Source organism: Pan paniscus, chromosome 4 (assembly GCF_029289425.2).
Source record: "Pan paniscus chromosome 4, NHGRI_mPanPan1-v2.0_pri, whole genome shotgun sequence".
Lineage (NCBI taxonomy): Eukaryota > Metazoa > Chordata > Mammalia > Primates > Hominidae > Pan > Pan paniscus.
In genome coordinates this window covers 57643496-57655574 of record NC_073253.2, presented here as the reverse complement: position 1 = coordinate 57655574, position 12079 = coordinate 57643496, and the positions used below count along the sequence as shown (strand labels likewise).

Genomic DNA, 12079 nt, shown 5'->3' with positions numbered 1-12079 from the left:
TACCAAGGTATCATACAAATAGACAGACGCCATACAGATACCAAACTGAACCGATGGAATCAAACACTTGAGTGTGCGCAATTGATGCAGCACTCTGATTACGGACTGGGCTTTGTGGTCCATTGGCCCTGGGTTTCATTAACTGTCCAGGCTCCCTCCAGAGACTCAGGGCATGTTTTGTTGCTGTGGATGGTGCTCTTGCTCTATCAAAGGGACCGCAAGAGAGCATGCGCTTCAGATGATGACCAGTATAGGTGCTGAAGGACTTCTTATACAAAAAGAAGCAGCTCCTGGTGTTTGTCACCAAAAGGATGAGAAAAAGAGAAATGAAAATCAACCACATATGCAACAATGTCATATCTTCTCGACTCATTTTCTGATCAAACGAAAATGAAAATAAAATCCATGCACTATACAATGACTTAGAAATATCTACCAGCCCAGAGGAGAAGTAGATAAAGAGTGAAAATATTTCAAAGGAGATGGATGAGAAATAGATGGCACTTGGTGGAAAGTCCTGATAATACAGCAAAGGAGAAACTGGTCACTTGTGTTTAGGAAAGGGCAATGTACTGAGGGGCCTTGGCCATCCCTGAGGTGCAATGCATGACAGCAGCCAGTGGGGGTCAGAGGTGCTCCATGGCTTAGAGCGCCTTTAACCCTCAGCCTGCAAATCCTGCTCCCAGGAGACCAGCTGGACCTCCTCTGGAGCTGGTACTTCCCTCCAGGCAGAGCAGAACTGTGAAAACATAGGAGGTGGTTGATCTCATATGCTTTACCACAAGCTCAGTTTTGACTTCAAGACAGTTTGCTGATTTTATTTTTTCTTTCACTTATTCTCTTCCCGTTTCTCTTGTTCCCAGCAAAAACCTCTCTGTTGATCATGGATACAGGACAGTCATCTCTCTGAGTTAAGCATGTGAACACCCAAAATCAAGGACTATAGCCTGTTTCCTGAACCCTTATCTCTCTAGGGTACAGAACTTTTTTTAAGTCACTGGCAGTTTGGAGACAATGCTTAAGTGGGTGGGTGGTTCTGGTTGGTTTATAGGTACACACGGGCATCCGGGCTGGAGGTGGCTCACACAAGCTCATGAGAGCCAGTTGTGTAATCTCTTCCCTGCCCCTAGTTAAGTGATGTCATGTTGGTAGCTTGACGTTGGCCATGGTGGGAGTATTTATGCTACAAAAATGGCCATTTACTGCAAATCAGGACTACCCCTCTCCCCGCAGCACCCCAGAAAGCTGGTTGTTAAATACAATGAGTACACCAATGGCCCCAGGGCAGGTTTAAGAGTCAGAGAAGGTATAAATTGCTGGTCAGGCCTGGTGGCTCATGCCTATAATCCCAACAGTTTGGGAGAGTGAGGTGGGAGGATCACTTGAGCCCAGGAGTTTGAGACCAGTCTGGGCAACATAGTGGGACCCCATCTCTACAAAAAATGAAAAAAATTGGCTGGGTGTGGTGGCACACACCGGCTACTAGGGAGGCTGAGGCAGGAAGATCACTTGAGCCCTTGAGGTTGCAGTGAGCCATGATTGTGCCGCTGCACTCCAGCCTGAGTGACAGAGCAAGACCCTGTCTCAAAAAAAAAAAAAAATTACTTAGCCTCATGTATGTTCATGTTCAGGCCACAATGCATCTAGTGAAAAGAAGAAGGAGCAGTGTTTGATTAGCTGAGAGGATCTTCCAGTATGAACCGTTCCAGAAACTATAGTCAACAATCCTTTAAAGATGCCTTTCCTATTAAGGGCAAGCAAGAAATTAAATAAAATTTTTGTTTGTAATTTTTAACAGTTGAATTGCAGTACTAAGTGGCTCATGAAGCCATGCACCATCTTTTTCCTTTCAATTTTGAGCCTTAGGAAAAATGTGAGCTTTCTTAGAAAGCTTGTAACATCAGATTTATCGTTTTTATGAAGCAAAAATCCAGAATAAAAACAGTGGCCACCAGGAACCATTGAACAATACATGTTTGCTCATGTCATGTTCATGTACAACTCATGGATTTAAAGGCATAAAGTTAGCTTTTCTCAGAGAAAACACTGTATCACATTCATGGATTAACTTTCACCCTGGCCAGTCTATCAAAGTTACTGGAAGACACACACATTCAAGGAGTTTGCTGTATTATAACATTTGCAACACTTTCTGCAAAGGAAATAGGTTTAAGTCATTAGATCACAATATATATTTTTATCATTAATGAAATGTTTTCAGATAGATTATCAGCCCCATGGGGTTTCTGGCCATGCAAGGAAGATGGCTAAATGGGGGTGCTAGCTCTCTGGGCTTGGGAGATGGAGTAAAAGCAGTGGGCAGGAGGGCTGAGGAAATAAGTCATTATAATGAGGCGGTGGGAGCCAGGTTTCACTGCAAGAAAAGAGTAATAAACATAGGAAAGGAGAAAGCTAGAATGAACGCTGTGGTCTATGGGATTAGGATGAGAAGTTTAGGTGTAAATTTAGAGTTTGCACTATGTGGGATTGGATAAAGAAACAAAACGTTGATATACATTTCTGTGAGTCTGTGCATACACTTTATATCTTCATGTGTGCGTATGTATACACATTCACACATGTACACAAATACATACATTTCCTAGCTTTGTACTAGAGAGATCTTGGGAGTAGTGAAATCCAATAACAAAGATCCTACCTAGAATTTAGTTTCTAAATATTATACTATTTTTCCATGAATATGGACCAGAATTCCTTGGAGAAATGGCAGATCTCACAGGTGGACCAGGAAAAATATGCCAAGTTTAAAATATCTTGTTGTGCCAGAAGGTAAGAAAGTAATCAAATAATGATGGCAACATAGAGGACATGGGACAGCCGGAAGGGGTGCCAGCTGGCCCAATCTGGGATGATTTGTGTGTCCAAGTAACCACAGTATTAGATTATATCCCATTGATTAAAATAGATATCCATGAGTCTATCCTGATATAACAAGCAAATGAACACATAAATGGAAAGAGAATGCTCTTTCCTAAAGTAGAATGCCAGCTAATGAATGCTGAAAAAATTAAGGACTTAGAGCAATTTGAGAACCATAGTAATTATTTTAGGCAAAATGCATCAATAGATTTGAAAGCTGGAAGGTGAAAGTTGAGTAAAGAATGGGATGTTTACACAGTCTAGGGGTATCTCTCCAGGAAACACTTGTTGACTGCAAAGTAAAAAAAGGTAATTGGTGGTAACTGGGAGATACAGGGTTTCTTTTTGGAGTGATGAAGACATAGTAGAATTAGATCATGGTAATGGTTGCACAACATTATGAATTTACTAATAATCACTGAATTGTACACTTTCAAACAGTGAATTTTATGTTACATGAACTTATCTTTAAAAAAATAAAATTAATTTGACAAATCAGTTACATACTCTAGGCCTGGGGAAACAACAGTCAAGAGGTAGAGTTAGCAGAACCAAGTGGCTCAGAGGCAGACCCATTGACTGAGCTCAACCCCCTGGAGATGGGCATTGCCTGGCTGTTGCTAGTGCCTGCCAGGGGGAATGGGAGGCTGGTTCTGGGGCTACTGAAAGCTGGAGCCAACTATGCTGCTGGAGCAATACTGCTGCTGGAGAGACACTCCCAGAAAGTGCAAAGACCAGGAAGGAGGGTCCCTTTCCTTCCTCCCAACCTCCAGTCACACTCTAAGGCTTCTGCCGGCAGCATCTAAGGGGAAATGAACCAGATGGCTTACCATAACCAAGAGCAGAGTATAGAAAGGTGGGCTTGGATCCAAGAGACAATAGATAAATAACCAACATGCAGAGAACAATGGAGAATTAACAGCTCATACAATGAGGGGAGAGGATTCTTTTCTCATATAATTATTTTCTTCTCTAAAAGAGTGATTTGTTAGATCTTAAACTAAATGTTGCTTAATTTTAGAAGAACTTCAGGAATATTTTTATAAATCAGAAAAAAATCTTATTCCTTTATATATGCTAATTCTACATCTGAAAACATTTTTTGGTTCTTACATTGCTCCCACCTCCTTGACCCTTAGGTATAATGGAGAGAATTCTGCATCCTAATATGCATACGCATTCCCACCTGGGTGCCTTTGCTCTGGGTGCCTTCCCACCCAGAGGCCCTTCTTTCCTCTTCTCTGCCTGAGTTCTATTCTTCTTCCATCAATGAAGCCTTTTCTATGCACATCAGTTAACAGTGACATTTTCTTTCCTGCTTCTGAGTCCTCATGGGACGAATTTCCAGGTTATGCTTGGACACACATTGTCTTGAGTAACCAGCTAAGTTTTCATAGATGTGTGCTCATGTCTATTTATTACATGGATGGTTCCTGACATGCCCAGACAGTGTGAAGCCTCAATGAATATCCGTTCATGACTGAGCCTCTATGGACATTTGAGAACAGCTTTAAAGTGAATAACTGTATAATAATTTTATGGAAAATATTCAAATTTTCCAGGAAAAGGGATGATCGGATGACAAGAACACCTCTGTTTCTGTCCCCATTATTTCTACTAGTCACCCACTTTTGCATGAGCCAGAGTTGATACTCTTATTAAATGCTTGGTGTTTGGAAAAGTTTGTGAGGCCAACATTTGCCTTAGGTACTGGTCAGACAAAGCTGAACCTGATGAGAGAGAAGGGGTCATCAGATTGCACATACTTAAAAAGTAAAGAAACTCTAGGTAGTCTTGCCTCCCACCCAGGCTTAAAGAGTTGGCATCAAGGTGCTCAAATGGACCCAACACAGAGACTGGCGATGCTTTCAGGTTTGGTTCTGTTTGCTGCTCTTGTAAACTCATTTTGTGTCCAAGTGGCTTGCTCTGTCAGATGAAACCTTGGAAAGGTAAAAAATACTTCTCAAGTCAAATTTTCATCTTCCTTTGAAATCTCTGAACCCATTAACTCGGGACATTAACCAGCACTTTCATGTTACCCACCTGAGACCACCTCTTGTTCAGCATCAACCATCTTTTTTTTTTTTTTTTTTGTGAAAGAGCATGCTTTATTTGGAAGCAGAGTGCTGCACAGTGACCGACAGATGAAGGCCACGCATTGGGCACTTACACATCGTACTCCAAAATACACACAGGATGCTTTGCTAATAAAAATCAATGGGAACAGGGATTCCTCTGGGCAACTCCCCCAACCTCATCCCTTTCAGGGGTTGGGAAATCTCCCAACCATCTTCCTGTTGGCAGCGGTGTTTCACTAGAGATAAAGCCCCTCAGGGATGCCTTCGTGTTTCTTATAAAGAACACTTTCTTTAGATTTTTTGAAGTCTTCATTTGTTGCTTTCATTCTATGTTCTCTTAAGGCCATCAGACCAGCTTCTGTACAGATTGCCTTGATGTCAGCACCAGAGAAGTCATCTTTAGCCATGATCAAGTCATCCAGGGTTACATCATTGGCCAGTGTCATCCTGCTTGTGTGAATCTGAAAGATGTGCTTCTTAGTCTTTTCATCAGGCAGGTGGAACACGATCTTCTTGTCAATGCGGCCTGGTCTGATAAGTACTGGATCCAAAGTTTCTATTTGTTTTGTGGCCATGATAACTTTCACATCTTCCCTAGAATCAAATCCACCCAATTGGTTCAACAGTTCCAATTCCAACATTGTTTGCTGAATTTCTCTCTCACCACCAGAATTGGAGTCATATCTTTTTGTCCCAATGGCTTCAATTTCATCAATAAACATGATGGATGGTGCATGTTCTTCAGCAACTTGAAACAATTGCCGTACGAGTTTGGGCCCATCACCTAGGTACTTCCGAATAAGTTCAGAGCCACCCACTCTCAAGAAAGTGGCTGAGGTTTGGTTTGCTACTGCTTTGGCTAACAAGATTTTTACCTGTGCCAGGTGGACCACAGAGAACGACCCCTTTAGGAGGCTTTGTACCCATCTCTTCATAATATTCAGGATGGGGGAGAGGAAGCTCCATAGATTCCTTAATTTCCTGAATTTGGTTGTCCAACCCCCCAGTATTGGCATAGGTCTCCTGGGGGGCCTTCTCCACCTTCATCATTGTGACCAGGGGACCCGTGTCATCCATCAGCACCCTTATCACCGCATGTACCTTGTGTCTGAGCAGAACCGAGCAGCCAGGTTCCAGCAGATCCTTGTCTACAAATGAAAGAATGCTGTCATAGTGTTCTGAGCCCACAGATGTAGACACAATGTCATGATTGTCATTGATGATCTCTTCCAAGTTTCCTACTGACATTGGGGTCCCCCTCAGATCATCCACTTTTGATCTTCCCTCCTCTTGCTTTTCTTCTAATAGTTTTATTTGATCCTGATTTCTAATGAATTCTTCCGCCATGAGAAGATAGTCTTTAATTCTCTCTAACTTCAGTAATTTTAACCGACACTGAGTGTGAAGTGTCACCAGTGGCAGTTTACTGGCAACATCTTGTCCCTTTGTTTTTTTCTTCTTTTTCCGCCACTCTAGTTGGTACAGGAGGTTACTACTTATTTTTCTTGTCCTTGTCATCCTTCTTGCCATGTCTAGGACCATGACCATCACCCTGACTTTGACCCACCTTGTCTTGGCCACTTGAGCTGCCACTGCTGGAAGTTCCTCCACCTCAACTATCATTTCTAAGTTCTTAATTTTTGATGCGTATTTTCTCTTGGGGATACTCACACTGGAAGGCTACCAACTTATATGTTTTCAAGAGAATAAACAGGTACTACATAAATGAATGAAGTGGGCTTGGTGTAAGACACTGGGGAGGGTAAAATATACAGAATGTCAGCTCTTGATGGGTGTTAAGGAGAAAAGTAAAGCAGGGAAAGGTGTTGGGATATGTACCTGTGGGACAGAGTAGGTGTGATGGTCAGGTTCCTGTGTCAGCTTGGCTAGGCTATAGTACCCAATGCTTAATCAAATACTAACCTAGGTGCTGCTGTGAAGGTATTTGGGGATGTGATGAACATTCACAAATAGTAGACTATAAGTAAAGCAGATTATCTTTCATAATGTGGTTGGGCCTCACCTCATCCCTTGAAGGCCTTAAGAGCAAAAATTGAGGTTTCCCAGAGAAGAAGAAATTCTGCCCTAAGACTAAAGCATCAACTCCCACCTATTCCAGCTGCTGGCCTTCCCTGCAGACTTCAGACTTGCCAGGCTCCACAATCCCATGAGCCAATTCCTTGAAACAGATCTGAGTGTGTATGCATGTACATATTCACATATATGTACACACACACACACATACACACATTCACATCCTATTGGTGCTGTTTCTCTGGGAAATCCTGACTGATCCAGGCTCAATTTTGGATTCAGAAGCTTTTGGACATTCAGTTTGCTAATTTCAAGTCTTTGCTCAAGTGTCACATTCTCAGAGATGCCAGTCCAATCATTCTATTGAATATGAAAAATTAATCATCTTCCCAATCTGTATTCCTGATCCCCTGACCCCACTCTATTTCTTCCCACAGCAATGTAATTTTTCACATAACTGTGTTACTATTTGTTGTGTTTATTTTCTATCACTCTTAGTATATAAGCTTCATGATAGCAGGTGTCATAGGATGACTTCCCTGGGAACAAAACTCTGAGCTGGAGATTTGCGTGCAAGGAGGATTATGGCGGCGGGTGCTCTCAGGCACAGCAGCCACAGGGTGTGAAGGAAGCAAGACTGGGCACAGAGAGGATTTGAACTGTGATTCAGTTGCAACAGAGGTCTCCACTGATTCCCAGGGGAGCCCTGAGGCTGGGGAAGTGCTTCAGGGATGTCCTGAATTGAGACAAAGGGGGCGGGCCCCAAATCAGCCAGTCATTGGATGCAGAGTGTCCCCAGGAAGGGGACACAGCTCCCTTTGGCCAAGGGCAATTCATAGGGAGGACTCAATGTGGGTCATCAGCCAGTAACAATCCTGGCAGCTGGGGAATGAGCAGAGTGACCCTGAACAAGGATCTGGGCAGTGCACCTGGCAGGCAGCAGCCATCTTTATTTCTCTATTGCTGCATCCTCAGTTCCCAGGACAGGGCCAGGATTGTTGAATGGATGGGTGGGTGGATGAATGAATGAATGAATGAATGGTTTTCAGAAAGGTCGGCATGTACAAACAGGATATGGCCACTGCTCTCAGTTGATGGGCAGAATGACAAGAGGATAAAAATAGAAAATAGGCTAATATGATCAGAAAAACCATTAAGGCAGTAAAAAACAAAGAATGATAAATGAGAGAATAGAGGCTTAGGGCTATTCGAGGGAAGGGCAGTAAATACATTTATATGACAGGGCTTAGGGCTATTCGACGGAGGAGCACTAAATACATTTATATGACAGAGTTTCCATGTCTTACACACAGATCCTGAGCAGTTTAGGCCCAGGGTGTGCTGTTACTGGCCTGAGCAGGACCCAGGGTTAAAGAAAGCATCCTGCGAACACAAGGAAAAACTGGCTCCCGTGACAGAACTTTTAACAAGCCTTTTCTCAAATCTGTTGACTTAACGCAGGCCAGGGAATTCTTTGAAAGGCAACATGGCTATAAATCAGCAAGTTCTGCGAACATGCATTCCAGGGTCTTGGAGGAAAGGGCTGCACACAAAAGCACCTCTTCTAAGTCTTCAGGAATGCTGTGGTGAGTGGCCCTGGAGGTCTCGGGGTTAGACTCTGGGGCTGGGAATGAAAAGCATCCAGGAAAGGGGAGCAGGGAAGCCCCAGCAGAGCAGCGCAGCTTGCTTCTAAGGACAGCAATGGACACCTGGCACCCGGAGTGGTGCCTAGCAGATTCTAGTCACTCAATGAATGTCTGCTGAGTGACTGAAGAATAGTCAGGGACCTTGATTCTGGCCCTAGTTCTGTCATTCACTTGCCATGTGACCTTCAGGAAGTCTCTTTGCTTCTCTGAGTCTTGTTCATCCTGTCTGTAAAATATTGGGCTTAAGCACAAATGGAATCTTTGGGAATGAATGGCTCATGACAGTCTGAATTTATTTACTTTATTTATTTTTGAAATGGGGTCTCACTCTGTTGCTCAGGCTGGAGTGCAGTGGCACCATCATGGCTCAACCTCCTGGGCTCAGGTGATCCTCCCACCTCAGCCTCCTGAGTAGCTTGGACCACAGGCATGCACCACCATGCCCAGCTAATTTTTGTATTTTTTCTAGAGACAGGGTTTCACCATGTTGCCCAGGCTAGTCTCAAATTCCTGGGCTCAAGCGATCTGCCCACCTCAGCCTCCCAAAGTGCTGGGATTACAGTTGTGAGCCACAATGCCAGCTGAATTAAAAAGCATTTGAAGAGGTGCCTGAAGCTGTGGAAGGCAGGAGACATAAGAAGCCCATATGGCAGAGTTTCCTGAGCTAATGTGAGCACATGCGATGGTCAGGGGCTGCTAAGGGAAGTAAGCAATTCCTGCTATGGCTGCCACACCCCAGTGGGACTTGCAGGGGAATAACAGGACACTGTTGTGTCCACCACTCCCGGAGAAATGTCTCTTCCAGAGCTGCTGAAAACACAACAGATCTCCCTCTGACGCCAGAGGCCGAGGGGAAAGAGGAAAGTGCTGTCTGATGCCCACTGCAACTTCCATTCTATCTGAGGCAGGCCATTTCCTAAGGCTTGGAGGCTGGCAGAATGGCAATCAATTTCAGTCAACTGCCTGCTCACTTCCATCAGTGGCTTGATGTGGCACAAAGAATGACAGGCTCCCACTCAGAATAGGAGAGTTCAAATTCTAGCTTTTCTAACCCCTGCAAATCTGGCAACTGACTGAATTTCTCTGGATCTATAAAATGGGACTAATTCTATCTACATCACAGGTATGATTAAACTGGAGAAGATTTGTATAAAACCAGCACAAGTTTTTCCCCCCCACCCCTTCTCTCCCTTTCTCCCTCTACCTTCACTCCTTCCTTCTGTGCAAGCCAGCCTAGCTAGCTGGAACAGGACATAAACAAGGCCAAGGGCATGAGTTTGATGCCCATATAGGACCAGAGTCCTGGATAGACAACTTGCAAGTTGTGTGCTCATGCTTCTCATCACAGAACAAAGGCAGTTTGCCACTGACCAGTGTCACTGTGGACAAATACTATTTATTCAGCAAGGATGCCAAGCATTTTTAATCCCTGACTCATCAGGAAGAGGAATTTGGCAAAGAGGGGAATGGGGGTGGGGAATAAATGGGAATAAATCCAAGTGAGGCAAGAATGTAATTAGGAGGGTCAGATTCTACTGCTCTGGAGCACAGAAGGAGAAGGGAGGAGGTGGTCCTTTCCCTTGGAAGAATTGACACAAGGACCCCAATTCTCCCTTTGTAAACCTGGAAAAGAGAGCCCCTTGAAAAATTTTGGGGTTTTCATTCTCCCTCCTGGAGTTGCTCTGAATCCCATGGCTGTGGATCCCTGCGGAGTGGTGATATAATGGAAATGAGTCCTCAAATATCTCCATTTGCTCTAAGCAGTTTTTGTGTGCCATGTGGCTGTAAGTGTAAGTACTATCATGCAGGAGGTATGTCCATTTTTTACTTAAATCTGGGTCCTTATATTAAAAGTAGTTGGAGTTTAGACCCACATGACAGCCAGGCCTGATAGTTGGGTTCCCTATTTCATTTGACACTCTCTTTTGCCCCATATGTCTCCACACTAGGGGTTCAGCAGCCTAGCCATGGGAATGGACTTCATAGCGGCTCCTTCTTCTTGGCTGGGGGCCCTGGACCCTGATGAGGGCTGCCCAGAGCCTTCCCCTGCAGTGTCACCTTCTTGTGAGCTGAGTCTGAGGAGGTGCTTGGCTTCCCCCACCGTGTAGAGATGGTGGCCTGCGTGGTGACAGTCATTTGCTTTCCCTGCTTTGGTTGGTTGCCTCGCTCTGCCTGCTCCCTTCTTTTCCTCCAGCTCTTTCTTCCCCATCACAATGCCTTGTTATGATCTCCTCTTCCCCTCCCCATGATGCTAGAAACTGCCTCTTGTCTCACCACCCCTTTCTTCTTTTCCCAAGATTCCTGCCTCCTCTTCGAGCTCTCTCACTCCAAGTTTAAGCCGTGAGAATTTCCTCTGCAGTACCGAAAGATGCTCTTAATACCAGCTCCTACTCCAGTGGGCCCAAAAAATTCCTCCAGGCAAATGGGCACAGAGATCATCTTGAGAACTGAATAAGTCTAAAGGGGGAGAAAGTGGCATTAATTGAGCCCTAACTCTTTGCTAGGGAACTTGCATGCAATATACATCTAATCTTCACAGCATTCTTTTGAGATCCTTTACTACCGCTTTGTGGATGAGCAAATTGAGGCTCAGAGAAGGTAAGTGCCTAACCTGAGGCCTCAGTTAGTGAATGGCAGTCATCATCTTTTCCCAGTCTGTCTGACTCTGGAGTCATTCTCATTTCCACACTTCCGCCCCTCGCTGAATCCACAGTAATCTTCACATTCACCTCTGGCTAATGCAATTCCATCTTGATTCTTGGGAAAATATGATGTGTCAGGTTGAATTTTAAACACAGCATCTGTATTAATCCCTTTCCATGCTGCTGATAAAGACATATGAGAAACTGGGAACAAAAAGAGGTTTAATTGGACTTACAGTTCCACATGGCTGGGGAGGCCTCAGGATCATGGCGGGAGGAGGAAGGCACTTCTTACATGGTGGTGGCAAGAGAAAAATGAGAAAGGAGCAAAAGCAGAAGGTCCTGATAAACCCATCAGATCTCATGAGACTTATTCACTATCAGGAGAATAGCACGGGAAAGATCAGCCCCCATGATTCAATTACTTCCCCTTGGGTCTTTCCCACAACATGTGGGAATTCTGGGATATACAATTCAAGTTGAGATTTGGGTGGGGACACAGCCAAACCATATCAGCATCCTAGAAATTAAAGTTGGAGAAGCAGAAATAAATGTGTCAAGATGATTTGTAGGATGATAATGAGATGAGACACAAGCTCCAACGACTTGAGTTGAAAAATGCTAAATGTGTGTGTATTTTGTGTTTTGGGGCATGTTGTGTGCATGTGTGTGTGTGTATGTGAGAGAGAGAGAGAGAGAAAGTGAGAGAGAGAGAGAGAGAGAGAGAGAGAATAAATCCAGCAAATTAATAAAAGCATCAATCTAAGGCCACTGGTCCTGAATGCTAGGGCAAGATGAG

General features: G+C 44.1%; 1 protein-coding gene across 1 annotated transcript; it reads right to left on the bottom strand.

The window, feature by feature from the left end:
* Positions 1 to 4561: 4561 nt before the first annotated feature.
* LOC100970738 (26S proteasome regulatory subunit 4-like) lies at positions 4562 to 6631 on the bottom strand. Its single transcript, XM_034959602.2, is given in 2 exon segments — positions 4562 to 5824; positions 5826 to 6631. Coding segments are annotated over 2 exon segments (1386 nt in total). The 5' UTR covers positions 6582 to 6631; the 3' UTR covers positions 4562 to 5194.
* Positions 6632 to 12079: the final 5448 nt, after the last annotated feature.